The following is a 19,110-nucleotide window of genomic DNA, read 5'->3' on the forward strand; positions in this document are numbered from 1 at the left end:
TACTGTGGGAGCATTATACTGTGAGGGGGCACTGTTGGGGTATCATACTGTGAGGGGGTACTGTGGGAGCATCATACTGTGAGGGGCACTGTTGGGGAATCATACTGTGAGGGTGTACTGTGGGAGAATTATACTGTGAGGGGGCACTGTTGGGGTATCATACTGTGAAGGAGTACTGTGGGAGCATTATACTGTGAGGGGGCACTGTTGGGGTATAATACTGTGAGGGGGTACTGTGGGAGCATTATACTGTTAGGGGGCACTATTGGGGTATCATACTGTGAGGGGGCACTGTTGGGGTATCATACTGTGATTGGGTACTGTGGGAGCATTATACTGTTAGGGGGTACTGTTGGGGTATCATACTGTGAGGGGGTACTGTGGGAGCATTATACTGTTAGGGGGCACTGTTGGAGTATCATACTGTGAGGGGGCACTGTTGGGGTATCATACTGTGAGGGGGTACTGTGGGGTATCATACTGTGAGGGGGTACTGTGGGAGCATTATACTGTTAGGGGGCACTGTTGGGGTATCATACTGTGAGGGGGCACTTTTGGGGTATCATACTGTGAGGGGGTACTGTGGGAGCATTATACTGTGAGGGGGTATTGTGGGAGCATTATACTGTGAGGGGGTACTGTGGAAGCATTATACTGTGAGAGGGGCTCTGTTGGGGGTATTATACTATGTACAGTATAGAGGCACCATGAGGGCATTGTACTGTGCATGGGGGATGCATGTTTGGGGGCACCAAACTGTGTGTAGGGGCATCATTGGTCATTATTACACTTGATAGCACCCGGTCCAGTGTAGTCACACATTAGGAATATAGAATACTATAGGTTCTAACCATGACGCACATTCCACTATGAATGCTCATTATTGTGGGTGTGCTGTCTTTGGTGACCCTCTTGTACTATGTGCTCGATGTCTTCCAAATTGGTTTGGATTATTGACCCTTTTAGTACAGTAAAATACCTAAAAATAAAGCCTTCTTGTCGCTATGGTAACGAAGACCTTAGCACCAATCAGTGCAACAAAAAGCATCACTGACTGTACTTCCTAGAAAGAGTAAAACCCAGGCCTCTCATAGGACAATCTCCCCGTCAGTCAAAATGATAGCTAAACGTCACCTCCTGTATAAAGCAAAATCGGAGCTAACGGCAGCAGCCAATAAGCGAGCGACCTCTGTTTAACCCCGCCCACGTCATGGCAACGTTGTTCTTCAGCCAAACCACTAAAAGCTCTTAACCTACCTTGCTGGTTGGTTAAACACCGACCAATAAAATAAATTGATTTAAAGATAGGCAGCGCAATTATCCAATAGAGTTCAGGGAAATCGGTCAATGGGCGGGACTTGGGAAATGTCCTTTGAAAAGTGGTCGCGTGAAGGAGACGGTGTTGCAGGTGATGTTGGCATGGTGTGGTGTGAGCGGGCGGCGCTGTAATGGCTGTGTGACCGCATGAGGCGGCAGTGTGTGAGCCAGGTGTCAGCTGCGAGGACCTAGGCTTCACTCAGGCGGCTGCTGTGCGGTCACTTTTTTTTTTTTTATATGAAGTCACGTGATGCGACTTTTGTGCGATTTATTGTGCACTATTTTATTTTCCCAGACTGTAAATGTTAAAAAAAAAACACAAAGGACTTGATTTCTATTACCTACTATATATATATATATATATATATATATATACACACACACACACACACATACAATTTTATATTGTGAAATGACTGTCCAGGTGTAGGGACATGGAGGACACGGCATCGCCATGACAATGCCAGCGGACCCCTGTAGTCGTGTTGGGTTACCTTCTACCATTGCCAACCAAAGGGCTACGATGTGTAAGGAGTTAACATGGGAGCTCGGCAGTTAGGGCCGTGTTCACATTGCGATCGTAAACGTCAGAAGATTGTAACAGTTTTCTGGATTATTGTATGGTCTTTTTCCCCCCTTTTTTTGGTGCAGATTGGCTGCGTCCCCATGATCAGTGTTTGCAGCGTTTTGGATGCCCCGTGTTTTCGCTGCATTAGGCTGCTTTCACATTTCCATCATTTTGCCTCAGTCACAATCCGTCGCTTTGAGAAAAAACTAAATCCTGCAAAATAATTTGCAGAATTCCGTTTGTTCCCATAGACTTGTATTAAGGATGGATTGCGACTGATTGCCTTGCGTTGCATCCGTTTTGCGACTGATCGCCGGGCAGAAGCAACGCAGAATGTAACATTTTTAGTGTGCGTCTAAAAAACGGAGCGGCCTTTCCGTTGGCGTCTATCGTGTGTTATAATGGAAGCCTATGGGTGCCTCAATCCGTCGGAGTCCGTCAATTGACAGATCCGTCTTTTAGCAACAGAGCATGCTCAGATGTGTAAATTCCTTTCTGGTTAGAAAAAAATCTCCCTCTCCTCCCTCTGTCTTCCCCCTTCCCTTCTCTTCTCTTCTTCTCTCACTCTCACTCTCTCTTTCTCTCTCTCTCTGCCTTCCCTCTGCCTTCCTTCCCCTCTCTCTCTGCCTTCCCTCTGCCTTCCTTCCCCTCTCTCTGCCTTCCCTCTGCCTTCCTTCCCCTCTCTCTCTGTCTTCCCTCTGCCTTCCTTCCCCTCTCTCTCTGCCTTCCTTCCCCTCTCTCTCTGTCTTCCCTCTGCCTTCCTTCCCCTCTCTCTCTGCCTTCCCTCTGCCTTCCTTCCCCTCTCTCTCTGTCTTCCCTCTGCCTTCCTTCCCCTCTCTCTCTGCCTTCCCTCTGCCTTCCTTCCCCTCTCTCTGCCTTCCCTCTGCCTTCCTTCCCCTCTCTCTCTGTCTTCCCTCTGCCTTCCTTCCCCTCTCTCTCTGCCTTCCTTCCCCTCTCTCTCTGTCTTCCCTCTGCCTTCCTTCCCCTCTCTCTCTGCCTTCCCTCTGCCTTCCTTCCCCTCTCTCTCTGCCTTCCCTCTGCCTTCCTTCCCCTCTCTCTCTGTCTTCCCTCTGCCTTCCTTCCCCTCTCTCTCTGCCTTCCCTCTGCCTTCCTTCCCCTCTCTCTCTGCCTTCCCTCTGCCTTCCTTCCCCTCTCTCTCTGTCTTCCCTCTGCCTTCCTTCCCCTCTCTCTCTGTCTTCCCTCTGCCTTCCTTCCCCTCTCTCTCTGCCTTCCTTCCCCTCTCTCTCTGTCTTCCCTCTGCCTTCCTTCCCCTCTCTCTCTGCCTTCCCTCTGCCTTCCTTCCCCTCTCTCTCTGTCTTCCCTCTGCCTTCCTTCCCCTCTCTCTCTGCCTTCCCTCTGCCTTCCTTCCCCTCTCTCTCTGCCTTCCCTCTGCCTTCCTTCCCCTCTCTCTCTGTCTTCCCTCTGCCTTCCTTCCCCTCTCTCTCTGTCTTCCCTCTGCCTTCCTTCCCCTCTCTCTCTGCCTTCCCTCTGCCTTCCTTCCCCTCTCTCTCTGTCTTCCCTCTGCCTTCCTTCCCCTCTCTCTCTGTCTTCCCTCTGCCTTCCTTCCCCTCTCTCTCTGTCTTCCCTCTGCCTTCCTTCCCCTCTCTCTCTGTCTTCCCTCTGCCTTCCTTCCCCTCTCTCTCTGCCTTCCCTCTGCCTTCCTTCCCCTCTCTCTCTGCCTTCCCTCTGCCTTCCTTCCCCTCTCTCTCTGCCTTCCCTCTGCCTTCCTTCCCCTCTCTCTCTGCCTTCCCTCTGTCTTCCTTCCCCTCTCTCTCTGCCTTCCTTCCCCTCCCTCTGCCTTCCCTCTGCCTTCCTTCCCCTCTCTCCCTCTGCCTTCCCTCTGCCTTCCCTCTGCCTACCCTCTGCCTTCCCTCTGCCTTCCTTCCCCTCTCTCTCTGGTCTGCCCTCTGGTCTGCCCTCTGGTCTGCTCTCTCTTCCTCCCCTTCCCTGGGATAGATTCATATAGATTTCGCATCAGTTTTAACACTATCTGCAACTAATCAGTCGCATCAGTCACGAAACGGATTGTGACGGATTGAAAAAGACGGAAGTGTTATATCAGCCTTAGGCCGGTTTCACATTTGCGTTGTTTTGACACAAACGGACTCCGTCACATGGACAGTACAGTTCATTTATTTACAGTGTAAGCGCGACACCATGTGGACACATGCGGGTAGTGCAGGAAGCATGGTGTCGCTCTTACACTGTAAATAAATGAACTGTACTACATTAGTGACGGAGTCCGTTTGCGTCAAAACAACGCAAGTGTGAAACTAGCCTTATACAGTACAAGCATAGTGGATGAGATTTCTAGAAATCTCCTGCCCACTGTGCATGTACGGCGCACAGCGAAAACTGACCTGCGGTGCATGTCAATTCTTGTAATAATAATCACAATTGGATGTATTTTTAAAGGGAATCTTTCCCCAGGTATTTGCCACCTAATCTGAAAGCAGCATCACTTAAGGGTAGAGACCCTGATTCCAGCAATGTCACTTACTGGGCTGCATAGTGTAGTTTAATCAGCAGTAGATTATCATTACAGGACTACTTGGCGTCCTGCAGGTAGTCCAGCATATTCATGAGCGCTGTATAACCGCTAGATCTCCAGCAGAGAAAACATTAATTTTATCAAAATGACAGCAAACAGATCAGTAAGTGACACATCGCTGAAATCAGGGTCTCTGTCTCTACATTATGCTATTAAGGCAGCGCGGTCTATTAACCCTTTTCTCTCCAAATTTGAACTGCATCTACATTATGCTGCTCTCAGATGGGGGAGCAAAAACCTGGTGACAGGTGGTCCATTTAAAAAAAAATAAAAAAAATGTTCCTGTGCTGAGATAATCTTATATATGTGTCCCTGTTATGTACTGTGTAATGGCCGTGTCTGACCGTACAGGGACATGGTCTGATCATACCACAGCTCCTGGGCCGGGGAGGAAGAATGAGTGGTTATGTCACTGACTTGATTTATGATGAGCTCAAAGGGCTGATTATGCGGCAGAAACACTCGCTCCTGTGATAAAACAGGCAGGGAAATGTTTTACCTCACAGAAAGATTCAGCTGTGATCTCATACTGTAATATCTGTAGATTTTTTTGTGTCCTTTCGGGCCAGGAGCTGTGGTATGATCAGACCATGTCCCTGTACGGTCAGACACTGCCATTACACAGTACATAGCAGGGACACATATATAAGATTATCTCAGCACAGGAACATTTTCTTAAAACACATCCAATTGTGGAAATTATTATTATTCCAAGATTTATTAAGTATAACCCCTTTAAAAGGGTATTCCCATCTCCAAGATCCTATCCCAATATGTAATAGGTATAATAATAATATTAGTAAATCCCTCCAATTAGAAATGTAGTATAGTTCCCCTGATATAGACATGTCTCTTACCTCATGTGCAGGGCATTGCAGCTTAGGTATTTATGGTTACATCCATGAGCACTGTATGAGTGGACGTAACCATGGATATCTAAGCTGTAATTTTGCTCCATTCAGTTGGGGTAAGTTGCAATACCAGACATACCAGTAGTCAGGGTGGTGCTGCTGCTGAAAGAAAGCAGACATGTTTCTCTAATCTTGGAAAGCCAGTTTAAGTCTCGGAGGAGTCCACAACATGCGTTCACATTAGTATTTTATTGTGCATGAGATTTTGTAAAATTACATTGATAATGTTGCTGCAGTGAAATGTAATGGAGAATGCAAGGGTGCACGGAGCGGGGCCAGACCCCAGACCATTTCATACAAAGCGTATGGACAGCTGCTGTGGAGGTCGCCTGAGCTATAGCTTGTTTGTTCAAACGTAATAAGAATATCTGTGTATATAAATAATCAAAATATAGATGTAGTTGCATAATTATCTGTCTGTCTATGTAGCCATCGCATAGACCCATAATATAATTCTAAGCTGTATAGTCATGAAGGAGTTAACCAGAGATAATGAAGCCAGAATGTGAAGCTGCAAAGTCTTATCAGTACTGTTCACACAGAAAGAATGTGCAAGGAACAAAGATGTGTTTTACAAGATGCTGTGAGAAATTAAGGAGTGGAGAACTCCCTGTTTAGCTTCAAGGCCGAAGTAGCTTTTCTGTATAATTGGGTGTCTTCCAATACACAAGTTCAGTTGATGACGCTGGCTCAAGGAGAACATGTCTGTGTCTATTGTCTTAGGTTGCATTCGCACATCCGGTTTGAGCCGTGCGGCTCAATCCGGCGGTGAAAACACCGCATCCTTTGCATAAGTTTTTTACATGCGGCCCGTCCGTTTTTTGCCGCTTGCGGCATGCCACTGAGCATGCGCAGTGGCAAAAACCGCATGCGGCGGCCGGATGCGGTGTTTGCCGCATCCGGCATCCATAGGGATGCATTGGGAAAAGCGCCGCATCGGCCGGATGCGGCGCGATGCGTTTTTTTTTGCCGCACAAAAAAACGTGCCAGGCAACGTTCCATCCGTCCGCCGCATCGGCTAAATCTGCCGCATGCGGCAAAAACCGGACGGAACGCAAGGCCATGCGGCACAATGCGGCACTAATTAAAGTCTATGCAGGAAAAACGCAACCGGCAGCAAAAAAAAAAACGGTTGCGTTTTTCCTGCAAAGTGCCGGATTGTGCCGCATAGCAAAAACCAGAGATGTGAAAGCAGCCTTAGGCTAGGTTCGCACACTGCGTCTTTTTGACGCTGCGTTTTTGTGCGTTTTTGGCCGCTAAAAACGCACAAAAACGCACCTGCGTCGAAAAAACGCATCAAAAAACGCATGCGTTTTTGCCGCAATTTGGTGCGTTTTTGGCTGCGTTTTGCTGCGTTTTTGATCTCTGCGTTTTGCTGCGTTTTTCAAATGCATTGCATGGGCGGAAAACGCAGGAAAGAACTGACATGTCCATTTTTTTTTTTTAACTCAAAAACGCAGGTAAAAAAAACAGATGTGTGCGGACAGCAAAAATGAAAACTCATAGACTTTGCTGGGGAAGCAAAGTCCTGCAGTTTTGAGGCCAAAAACGCACCCAAAAAACGCGCAAAAACGCACTGTGCGCACATAGCCTTATACATTGATATATTGGCACTGATATACAGCTAATACTGCACCGTCTCTGGATATCCTGAACGAAGACTCCATTAGCAGTCTTTACCTAAATTCCTCCCTTGACACTGCCACTAGGGGGCACTAGCTACATGCTTATTTCTATGGTTCTTATAGCCTGTAGTGGCAGCTGTAGCCATATGTATGCTGGGAGCTCCCCCTGGTGGTGGCTGCAGGAGGTGAAAGCTCTATATTACCAGAGGAAAGAGAAGTAACAGAGAAGCTGTAGGAAACTATAGAGATGTATTATGACAAATCATCGGTTGTAAGCGGACACTCGGTGCTGTTATTATGGAGCATGGCTATTGCAGGTATCTCATACATGTGTTTTTGTTTCAGGCAGCGGTCCACAATGCAGTTCTATGTGTCTCGCCTCCTCCTGATGGTGACCCGGGCGGCTCTGAAGGTGTCTGGTGTCCTATTCTGGATACTAGTCTATGTGGCATCTCTTCTGGCCGCTGCCTCTTACTTGCCGGATGCGGTTCGGCTCATAGCCAGGAGGCCATTTAGGGCATTTTATTGGGAAACACGGAAAAGCGCCCCAGCCTGCTTAACGAGCAGCAAACATGGCCAGCACGGGCACCTCCGCGTCAAGGTGAGAGCCGGAGTGATGATTCTCATACATGAAGGTGCTGCTCTAATGTGGCGGATGAGGATGGGAGGTGCGGGGGGTGGGGAGGGAGGAGGGAGGTGAGGATCACTCACTGATGATCTACTTTTTGATTGTGCAGAAATCTGGTATACGCTTCCATTACGTGGCATCTGGAGAAAAGGGAAACCCATTAATGCTTCTTCTGCACGGCTTCCCGGAGAACTGGTAATGGCCTCCAAGATATGTGCATAATTCCTGCTCACGACTCGCACAGCGGTCAGAGAAAGACGAGTGATCGATAGTAATGTAATAAGGGGTGGCCTCCAACTAACGTTGTAATATGTAACATTACTTATCCTGCCGTGATCACGAGTTACATCATGTATTATACTGCAGAGCTGCACTCACTATTCTGATGGTGGAGTCATATACATACATTACTTATCTGGTATTATACTGCAGAGCAGCACTCACTATTCTGCTGGGGGAGTCATTATGTACATACATTACTTATCCGGTATTATACTGCAGAGCAGCACTCACTATTCTGCTGGGGGAGTCATTATATAAATACATTACTTATCCAGTATTATACTCCAGAGCTGCACTCACTATTCTACTGGTGGAGTCATTATGTACTTACATTACTTATCCGGTATTATACTGCAGAGCTGCGATCACTATTCTGTTGGTGGAGTCGCTGTTTACATACATTACACTACTGATCCTGCAGTGATCCCAAGTTACAATGTGTATTATCATCCAGAGCTGCACTCACTATTCTCCCGGTTCAGTCACAGTGTACATACATTACTTATCCTGTACTGATCCTAAGTTACATTGTGTATTATACTCCAGAGCTGCACTCACTATTCCGCTCGTGCACTCGCTATTCTGCTCGTGGAGTCACTATGTACATATATTACTTATCTGGTATTATACTTCAGAGCTGTGTTCACTATTCTGCTGGTCACTGTTTACATACATTACATTACTTATCCTGTACTGATCCCAAGTTACATTGTGTATTATCATCCAGAGCTGCACTCACTGTTCTCCCGGTGCATTCACAGTGTACATATATTACATTTCTTCTCCTGTACTGATCCCAAGTTACATCCTGTATTATACTCCAGAGCTGCACTCACTGTTCAATTGGTGGGCTCACTGTGGACATACATTAGATCATACTGTATACTGATTGAGTTATTTTCTGTATTGTACTTCAGAGCTGCACTCATTTTTCTGCTTGTTGTCATTACAAAGAACCAACTTGTTGCAAACATACGTTTGACAGTTGAACTCTGATGGGAGCTGTGACATTTTAGCTCTGAAGCCTGCTGAATTATGAATTCAGCTCTGGGTTAGAATATGGCTAAGCTTTTAAAGGGGTTCTCCGGGGAGATGACAAAAAAAATGTTAGTACTGTCCCTGCACAATCTAATATATAAAGCTGAATGTGTGTGTGTGTGTGTGTGTGTGTGTGTGTGTGTGTATGTCCGGGATTGGCATCCGCACCGTCGCAGCTACAGCCACAAAATTTTGCACACTCACACTTCTGGACCCCGAAAGCATCATAGGCTATTTTTCAAGGGGAAATTTTAACCCCGCTCTTTACAGTTATTCGCCAAAAAACCTGCCTCCATTATAGCGAATGGAGCTGGGAGCCACAGTGCAGCCAGAACTTCAGAAGAATGCGCAGCCACGCCCTTATATGGAATGTTAGCGTGTCACAATGCAGCCAGGGAAAGAGACAGACACAGACAGGGTAAGAAACAGACACAAAGAGACAGACAAAGAGACAGACTGACAGGGAAACAGACATACAGGGAAAGAGAGGGAAAGAGACAGACAGGGAAAGTGACAGAGATAGATAGACAGACAGGGAAAGAGATTGAGACAGACGGAGAAAGAGACAGACAGGGAAAGAGACAGACAGACAAAGAGAGAGAGAGAGACAGAGAGATATATAAAGAGGGGGAGACAGACAGAGAATTGGAGAGAAACAGAGAGACCGTTACTATCCCGGGCGTTAATATATTCTACTTATACATTCTATCCCGGGAATGTTAATACATTCTATCTTGTTAACAGCAGTTATTAACCCGGGCAAAGCCAGGTAGTACAGCTAGTAAACTATAAAGCTGAGATAGTGCAGTTGTATTATTCTTACCACACTTGTAATTCAGAGTGACAGGAGCTGCTCTTCGCTGCTCCCCCTCTCCTCTGGGCCAGTATACAGCTCCCTGCTGATGCTACCAGCTAGTCACTAAGCGTAATAGTATCAGGAGGCTTTTTCCTCTAGTGTTGCCTAATCTTTCTTGTGACCCCCCTCACCCCCCCCCCCCCTCTTGCTGTTGGCAGGTACTCCTGGAGGTACCAGCTGGATGAGTTTTCCCCGGAGTACTGGACTGTGGCTGTGGATCTCAGAGGGTTCGGGAGCTCCGATGCGCCCCCTGAGCTGCGGGATTACAGAATGGAGACCCTACTGCAGGACATCCAGGACCTCATTACTGGACTGGGTGCGGGCTTGTGTCTCATAGTCTGCTGTGGACAGGATTGGTGTGGATTTCATTATAAGCGGTCTGTTCTCTCTTGCACCCAGGTTACTCACACTGTATCCTAGTGGGACACGACTGGGGGGGCACCTTGGCATGGACATTTGCGGTTCGGCACCGCAACATGGTGTCTCGACTCATCGTTATGAATGCTCCTCACCCATCGGCCTTCCATGGTGATGTATCCAGTTTATGTATTTACATAAAGGGGCGAATACCTGATCCTAAAATGCTAAAGGTCTTGTTTTTCAAGCTCCTGCTCAGTTAATTGAATTTAATGCCATTCAGAATGTTTCCAAAAAAGATCAACCCAAAGTTTGCTCACAGCACCCCTCTGCAAGTACCTGATTTGTATGGAGAAAGCCACTGCCGCTGCTTGTACAGTGTTGGGATAATGATATATATGTGTCCCTGCTATGTGCTGTGTAATGGCCGTGTCTAACTGTACAGGGACATGGTCTGATCATACCACATCTCCTGGGCCGGGGAGGAAGAATGAGTGATTATGTCACTGACTTGATTTTGGATGAGCTCAAAGGGCTGAAAATGCAGCAGAAACACTCCCTCCTATGATAAAACAGGGAGGGAAATGTTTTACCTCACAGAAAGATTCAGCTGTGATCTCATATTGTAATGTCTATATAGACTTTTGCGCCTTCTGCAGTCGAAGAGCTGTGGTATGATCAGACCACTTCCATGTACGGTCACACACGGCCATTACACAGTACACAGCAGGGACACATATATACAGTAAGATTATCTCCGCACAAGAACATTTTTTTTTTAACACATCCAATTGTGGAAATTATTTTTGTACTGAGATCTATTAATTAAAATGTACCATATATACTTGTGTATAAGCCAACTTTTTCGACTATTTTTTTTGGGCTGAAAAAGCCCCCTCGGCTTACACTTGAGTGAGGGTCCCACGTACCTGTTCTCCGGTGCAGTGCGGGCGTTCTCTGGTCTCTCCCGCACATCTGCGGGTGCCTACAACCTCTTTGGGGAGGTCTGATGACTGCTGATATCACCGCTCATGGCCAGCCTTACCTATGTGTGACTGGTGCGGTCGCACAGGGCGCCGGCCAGCAGACAGCAGATGGGGCACCTCAGGGAGACAGCAACTCACTTTAATTTGCTGCTCCTGCTCTGCACAGCCTCTAGCAAGGGGGTGCCTATCTCTCTTCTCTGCTTTGTGTCCGGTCTTCTCCCCGGTTTTCACAAGCTCCAGCAGGGAGTGCCTTCTCCACTGTGCTTTGTGTCTGGTCTTCTCCCCGCTTTGCAAAGGCTCCATCAGGGAGTGCCTTCCTCTCCTCTGTGCTCTGTGTCCTGTCTTCTCCCGTCTTCACTAGAGAGATGGGGGGAGTTTAATTCCATCGTGTAGAGTTCATTGTCTAGGATACTGGCTACTACACAGTCCCTGAGTGGCCAGCTAACTTAGGCAAGAAGTGTGCAGCACAAACATGCTGCATGCTTTACTGTCGGCCTGCACTGCTCTCGGCATGTTCGCATCATTGAATCTGACAAGGTTCAGTCCCCCTGTTCTCCCGTGCTGCAGAGGCAAAGTTGCCTTTACTGGGAGAAAGCACAGTTTGGACCAGCAGCTCGGCCATGCTGTTAATCCAAACTGTCAGTCTTCAGAAAGCTGAAGACCTGAAGCCATGCGGTCCTTAACATTCATCTGGAGCTGACTCCTTTAAGGCCTTGTGCACACGCTGTGTCCCTCTCTCCCTTCTCTCTCCTTCTTTCTCCCCCCCCATGTCCCCCCCTCTCTCACTCCACTGTTCCCTCCTCTCTCTCTCTCCTCTGTCACCCCCCCGTCCCCCCTCTCTCCCCCCTCTGTTCACCCTCTCTCCCCCCTCTGTTCACCCTCTCTCCCCCCTCTGTTCCCCCTCTCTCCCCCCCTCTGTTCCCCCTCTCTCCCCCCCTCTGTTCCCCCTCTCTCCCCCCCTCTGTTCCCCCTCTCTCCCCCCTCTGTTCCCCCTCTCTCCCCCCTCTGTTCCCCCTCTCTCCCCCCTCTGTTCCCCCTCTCTCCCCCCTCTGTTCCCCCTCTCTCCCCCCTCTGTTCCTCCTCTCTCCCCCATCTGTTCCTCCTCTCTACCCCCCCCCTGTTCCTCCTCTCTACCCCCTCTCTCCCTCCTCTCCCCCTCTGTCCCCTCTCTCTCCTCTGTACCCTCTCCCTCCTCTATCTTCCCTCACTTCTCTCCCCCCTCTGTTTTCCTCTCTACCCCCCCTCTGTTCCTCCTCTCTACCCCCCCTCTGTTCCTCCTCTCTACCCCCCTCTGTCCCCCCTCTCTCCCCCCTCTGTCCCCCCTCTCTCCCCCCTCTGTCCCCCCTCTCTCCCCCCTCTCTCCCCCCTCTGTCCCCCCTCTCTCCCCCCTCTGTTCCCCCTCTCTCCCCCCTCTGTTCCCCCTCTCTCCCCCCTCTGTTCCCCCTCTCTCCCCCCTCTGTTCCCCCTCTCTCCCCCCTCTGTTCCCCCTCTCTCCCCCCTCTGTTCCCCCTCTCTCCCCCCTCTGTTCCCCCTCTCTCCCCCCTCTGTTCCCCCTCTCTCCCCCCTCTGTTCCTCCTCTCTATCCCCCCCCTCTGTTCCTCCTCTCTATCCCCCCCCTCTGTTCCTCCTCTCTATCCCCCCCTCTGTTCCTCCTCTCTATCCCCCCCTCTGTTCCTCCTCTCTACCCCCCCCCTCTGTTCCCCCTCTCTACCCCCTCTGTTCCCCCTCTCTCCCCCCTCTGTTCCCCCTCTCTCCCCCCTCTGTTCCCCCTCTCTCCCCCCTCTGTTCCCCCTCTCTCCCCCCTCTGTTCCCCCTCTCTATCCCCCCCCTCTGTTCCTCCTCTCTATCCCCCCCCTCTGTTCCTCCTCTCTATCCCCCCCCTCTGTTCCTCCTCTCTATCCCCCCCCTCTGTTCCTCCTCTCTATCCCCCCCTCTGTTCCTCCTCTCTACCCCCCCCCTCTGTTCCTCCTCTCTACCCCCTCTCTCCCTCCTCTCCCCCTCTGTCCCCTCTCTCTCCTCTGTCCCCTCTCTCTCCTCTATCTTCCCTCTCTTCTCTCCCTCCCTCTGTTCCCCCCCTCTCTTCCCTCATCAGGTTTTACGTCCGGCGCCCGCATGTAAAATCGTGGTAAACCAACCCCAGCCCACATCCGATTTTAACATGCGATTCTCTGCCGAACATTACGGTTTACATGCAGAACATTTCTACACCGTGGGTACATAGGCTATGGAGACCAGCTACGAATGACGTCTTTTTGGGAATGCTTCATGGTAGAAATGGATGCAACATATTACAGAATAAATATCTTTCTATAATGGACCTTGACCTGGGTAGTGCTTGCAGGAGAGATCAGTTACATACATTTCTTGCATGAAGCACCGTCCCTATACAAAGCTGTCGTGATTGTGAGCAGGGAAGGTTCAGCTAGTTGTGGCCCCCATTACACCTTTTTTGTGAATGGAGCACCATGGTTAATAGGCGTATATAGGTGTATTATTTTTTTTGTCTGACTTTGATGCTCTTCTCTCCTTAGATTATGTCTTGGCTCATCCATCTCAGCTCTTCTCCTCCCGCTATGTCTTCCTTTTCCAGCTGCCAATCCTCCCCGAGATCCTCCTATCCATGGGTGACTTTGAGGTGAGTAGAAGACACTGATGACTTCTCCAATGGTCTAGAGACATCAGAAGAAGCCCTTGATTTCATCGTAAACTCTAACTTGTTCTTCCTTCCACAGTACATCCGAAAACCACTGATAGATGACAGTATGGGGATCCAGAATCGAGAGCGAAGGCTAAGCAATGAAGAGGTAGAGGCCTTCATATACTACCCATCCCAAAAAGGAGCCTTAACTCCTGCCCTAAACTACTACAGGAACTTGTTTGGGTGAGAATAACAAGGAATTTAACGTTACTTAAATGCTAAAATTGCTTCTTCCTTAAATCACCACTAGGGGAGCTCTTTGCCTATGGCTTTTTATTCTCCCAATAAACTCTATAGCTGGTTTAACCTCTTCACTCAAGGGCGATTTTTTTTTTTTTCGTTTTTGCTTTTTGCTCCCCTTCTTCTAGAGCCATAACTTTTTTATTTTGTCAATTTTGCCATAGGAAGGCTTATTTTTTTGCAGGACGAGTTATACTTTTGAATGAAACCATGAGTTTTACCATATAGTGTACTGGAAAATTATAAGTGCAGTGAATTTGCAAAAAAGTGCAATTGCACAATTGTTTTTGGGGTGTTTTATTTACTGTGTTCACCATATCATAAAATTGATGTGTCAGTATGATGCCTGAGGTCAGTACGAGTTTGCAGATACCAAACATGTATAGGTTTACTTTTATCTAAGGCCCCTTTCACGCATCAGTTATTTTGCCGTCAGTCACAATCCGTTGGCTCGACGAATCAACGGATCCGTCGCAAATCATGGAAAAAACGATGCGACGGATCAGACTAGCTGGCAATTTGATACTAAATAAAATAAAAGCATGCTCAGTTAAAAAAAACGGAATCCGTCGCCAAATTCCGTCATTTGACGGATTACGACGGATCCTGCACCCATAGGCGTCCATTCTACCAAATGTCGCCATCCGATTTTTCAACGTAGACAAAAAACGTTACTTTGTCCGTTGTCTCCGTCCACCGGACAAACAATTTTCGACAGATCGGTCGAACGACGGATGACACGTGAGGCCATCCGTCGCTAATACAAATCGATGAGAAAAAATGGATCCAGCAGCATCAGTCGCCGGATCCGTTTTTTTCAAAATTCGACGAATTGTGACTAACGGCAAAAAACTGATGTGTGAAAGGGGCCTGAGGGGTGAAAAAAAATTCAGAAATTCATCCAAAAAAGAGTAGCGGTTTTGTCATCATTTTCCTTGACCCATAGCGTTCTCATTTTTCGGGATCGGGGCTCAGGGACGTCTTATTTTTTTTGCATCTTGAGCTGATGTTTTAATTATACAACGTTTTGATCGCTGGTTATTGCAGTTTTAAAAAATTTTTGCGGCGAGAATAAATGTAATTTTTGCATTTCGAATTTTTATTTTCTTGCAACGCTGGGTACCGATCAGATTAATTGATTTTAGATTTTGATACGATGGGGCATTTCTGAACGCGACGATACCAAATGTGTGTATTTTTTTAACTGTTTTATTTTCAATGGGGGATGATTTGAACTTTATTTTTTATTTTTTTCATATTTTCTAAAACTTTTTTTATAGTTATTTATTTTTCTTGTCCCTTCAGGGGAATTTATCACTGCACGGTCTGATCGCTTGTTCATTTCTGCTGATCAGAGCTTCATCGCTCTGATCAGCAGAAATGGTGCTTTCCTGTGAGTGTCGGCGCTGTCTGCTCTCACAGGAAGTGAGTCATGGCAGCATCAGGGGTCATCAGCTGACCCCGCATTACCATAGCAACACATTGGCGCCCCGTGTTCGCGTCGTCACGAGGCCTCCAATGGTGGCGGGGAACAGCATGATCCCTGCCACGGCCATTTACATCATGCTGTCAGTGTTTGACAGCGCAATCTAAAGGGTTAACAGGTGCGGGAAGATCTCCGATCTACCAGCGCCTGTTAGCCACACATGTCTGCTGATCAGATCAGCAGACATGTGCAGGGATTACCGCAGGCTTGCCGCTGGAGCCCGCAGTAATGGGAGATAGGCGACCAAGGACGTACAGTTACGTCCTTACTCGTCAAGGGGTTAAAAGAAATCTGTCAGCAGGCTTTTGCTATGTAATCTTAGAGCAGCATGATGTAGAGGCTGAGAGCCTGATTCCAGGGATGTCACTTATCAGGCTGTGTTGCTGTTTCAATGAAATCAGTGTTGTATCAACAGGAGATTATCGCTACAGGACTGGGTGTTTTGTGCATGCTAGTCCTCCTGCTCTGTATAACCCCGCCCCTGCCACTGATTAGCAACTTTCTGTCAATCAGTGGTGTGGGCGGGGTTATACAGAGCTCAGCATTATAAGCACTGCTATATCTGCAACAGAGAAAACAATAATTGTATAAAAATGACAGCAAACAGCTCAGTAAGTGATACATCACTAGAATTACATAGCAAAAACCTGGTTAAAGATTCCTTTTAAAGCTGTATTCCTATCATAGGCACACAGGATATAGCATGTATGTCTAATAGTTTCCAAGACAGGGGTCCCCACTATCATCTGCTACAGCTGGGTGGAGAAGGAATGGCTTTTTGTCCTCTGCTCTCTGTATTCACCTCTATGGAGGTTACGTAACCTCCTTGTCTGCTCAGCTTTTTCCATGTCTCAGATAGAAGTGAATGGAGAGAGTCGCAGACGAGCATGGCCACTTCTCTCTATTCTTTCCTCTCTAGCTGGAATTCGGGACTCCCTCCCTTTACAGACAGTTGTATAATATATTTGATCCAGGGATCTGTGAAATCTGTACTCTCTTTTTAGTAGTACTTCTGTCTCTGTAGGTTCTTCCCCGTGAAAGCCCAGGATGTTCTTGTACCCACTTTGCTTCTATGGGGAGAGAAGGACTCATTCTTGGAGGCGGCAATGGTCCCAGAAATGCAGCAGTACGTCCATGCTCCTTTCCAGGCGGAGATTATACACAATGCCAGTCACTGGCTGCAGCAGGATCAGCCCGAAGAAGTGAACAGGGTCATGTGGGACTTCCTGAGCCGGGAGATGCCGGTGTTCACGCACTGACTTGTGTAACGTGTACATACAAAAGTTTGTATGTTGGAGCGTGTAGCTATAATTAGTGTTAATGTATTTATATACACACTCTCTCAAAAGTTTGGACACACCTGTTCATGGAATGGTTTTCGTTTTTTTCTTATTAGAATGTGCACAATGTAGATTTGGACTGAAGGCAACAAAACCACGAAGCAGTAAAGAAAGTATGGGTTAAACCTTAGCTTCCTCAAAGTAGCCCCCCTTTTACTCTGATGTCCACTTTACACACCCTTGGCAGCCTAGCATCATATGAACAGGTCCGCCTGGTCAAGGGTCAATCTGCGGACTCACTGGCCTTCAGAAAGTGTTTGCGACCATCAGATATGTTTTGCAGAGGCAGTGAGTTTATTCCACAAATGTTCCAAGCCAGAATATGACTTCATCATTACTTTAACCTCTTCACGACACATGACGTACTGGTATGTCATATGTGGTGTTCCTGTCTTTGATACGGGCTCATATGCTAAGGCCGGGGCCACACGGGGGACTACTGCGATCCTCGCATGACACTCTGCTCACGCTGGCAGCACAGCGGGAGCCGAGTGTCACTGCGACTGAGGTCCTATCAGACCACAGCTGCGGGGGGTGGGCCGCCTCTGAGGAGGGTGGGCCGCCTCTGAGGAGGGGAGGACCGGCTCTGAGGAGGGGAGGACCGGCTCTGAGGAGGGGAGGACCGGCTCTGAGGAGGGGAGGACCGGCTCTGAGGAGGGGCGGGCCGGCTCTGAGGAGGGGCGGGCCGGCTCTGAGGAGGGGCGGGCCGGCTCTGAGGAGGGGCGGGCCGGCTCTGAGGAGGGGAAGACCGGCTCTGAGGAGGGGCGGGCCGGCTCTGAGGAGGGGAGGACCGGCTCTGAGGAGGGGTGGGCCGGCGCTGCGGAGGAGAGGGAGGGATTTATCTCCCTCTCTCCTCCGTTGCCGGCTATTGCCATTCTCGCTCCATTTTTCTCTCGCCCCATACACTTGAATGGGTGCGAGAGAAACAAGGATCGAATTACACCCGCAGCACACTGCGACTATTTTCTCGGTCCGATTAGGACTGCGAAAATAATTGCTCATGGGTGCAGGCACATAGGTCAATATTGGTTTGAGTGGAATACAATGTTTTATCTTAGCCTGCATCTTTCTCTGCATGTGATGCCTGACTTGAGGCCATCATGTGCCTTTAACAACTGCAGGTGGAGCGAAGCTCCACTTACGGATCTTACCCTATTAATCTCTGACAGCAACATTTACCCTGTTAATCTCTGACATCAGGGGGACACGTGGTTCCACGCTCCCATTGGCATACCTATGACATGATCATGGGGCGCTGATGGCTTGTTATGACAGCTGGGGTCTGCTGATGACCCCCGTCCCTGTCATTATTTTTTTCCTGTGAACGTTGGCCCATGGCTGGCGTTCATAGGTCGTGATTTTAGCTATACATAGCAGTGCTGATGCACTGCTGTGTATAGTACAATCGATCAGATGATCACAGCTTCACGTCTCGTAAGGGGACTACTCACTACAGTAAAAAGAGCACAAAAGAAAAAATATGGAAAAAAAAAAAGTTCAAATCACCCTCCTTTTCCCCTCTTTAAAAAAAATACACAAATACTGTATTTTTCGGACTATAAGATGCACCCTGGTTTTAGAGGAGGAAAATAGGAAAATAAAATTTTAAACAAAAAATGTGGTCATGACACACTGTTATGGGGCGAGTATCTGCTGCTGACACTGTTATGGGGTAATGTCCCCAAATTCTTTACTAAGGTACCCCATCCTGGTAATGATCCTCCTGCCTTGTATATACAGTATATGTCCCTCATCCTGGTATAGCCCCCATCCTGCTATATACTGCCATCCTGGTATGTGCTCCCAACCTGGCGTATGGCAGCATCTTGGTATATGGCCGCATCCTGCTATATACCCCCCATCCTGCTATATACCCTCATCCTGGCATATGGTGGCATCCTGCTATATACCATATCCTGGCATATGGCCGCATCCAGCTATATACCCGATCCTGCTCATATACCCCCATCCTGGTATATGCACTCATCCTGCTATATACCCCCTTCCTGCTATATACCCCCTTCCTGCTATATACCCCCATCCTGCTATATACCCCCATCCTGCTATATACCCTCATCCTGGCATATGGTGGCATCCTGCTATATACCACATCCTGGCATATGGCCGCATCCAGCTATATACCCCATCCTGCTCATATACCCCCATCCTGGTATATACCCCCTTCCTGCTATATACCCCCATCCTGGTATATACCCCCTTCCTGCTA

The 19,110-nt window shown here is 48.2% G+C and overlaps 1 protein-coding gene across 1 annotated transcript; it reads left to right on the plus strand.

Moving 5' to 3' along the window:
• The first annotated feature begins 1,357 nt into the window (after positions 1-1,357).
• Positions 1,358-17,437, plus strand: EPHX3 (epoxide hydrolase 3). The gene is made up of 8 exons (XM_075343011.1): positions 1,358-1,408; positions 7,318-7,573; positions 7,710-7,795; positions 9,935-10,092; positions 10,176-10,304; positions 13,651-13,754; positions 13,852-14,000; positions 16,568-17,437. Exons 2-8 carry the CDS (start codon positions 7,331-7,333, stop codon positions 16,800-16,802), a joined length of 1,104 nt encoding a protein of 367 aa, XP_075199126.1. The 5' UTR covers positions 1,358-1,408; positions 7,318-7,330; the 3' UTR covers positions 16,803-17,437.
• The last annotated feature ends 1,673 nt before the right edge of the window (positions 17,438-19,110 follow it).

The sequence above is a fragment of the Anomaloglossus baeobatrachus genome, chromosome 4 (assembly GCF_048569485.1).
Source record: "Anomaloglossus baeobatrachus isolate aAnoBae1 chromosome 4, aAnoBae1.hap1, whole genome shotgun sequence".
In the NCBI taxonomy this organism is placed as follows: domain Eukaryota; kingdom Metazoa; phylum Chordata; class Amphibia; order Anura; family Aromobatidae; genus Anomaloglossus; species Anomaloglossus baeobatrachus.

What these genes read in the sequence shown, in the direction of transcription:
- EPHX3 (XM_075343011.1), top strand. Translation starts at nt 7,331, where the DNA reads ATGCAGTTCTATGTGTCTCGCCTCCTCCTGATGGTGACCCGGGCGGCT. An exon ending in CACGGCTTCCCGGAGAACTG is followed by an intron (nt 7,796 to 9,934) that starts GTAATGGCCTCC and finishes TGCTGTTGGCAG; the next exon opens with GTACTCCTGGAGGTACCAGC. An exon ending in TCACCCATCGGCCTTCCATG is followed by an intron (nt 10,305 to 13,650) that starts GTGATGTATCCA and finishes TTCTCTCCTTAG; the next exon opens with ATTATGTCTTGGCTCATCCA.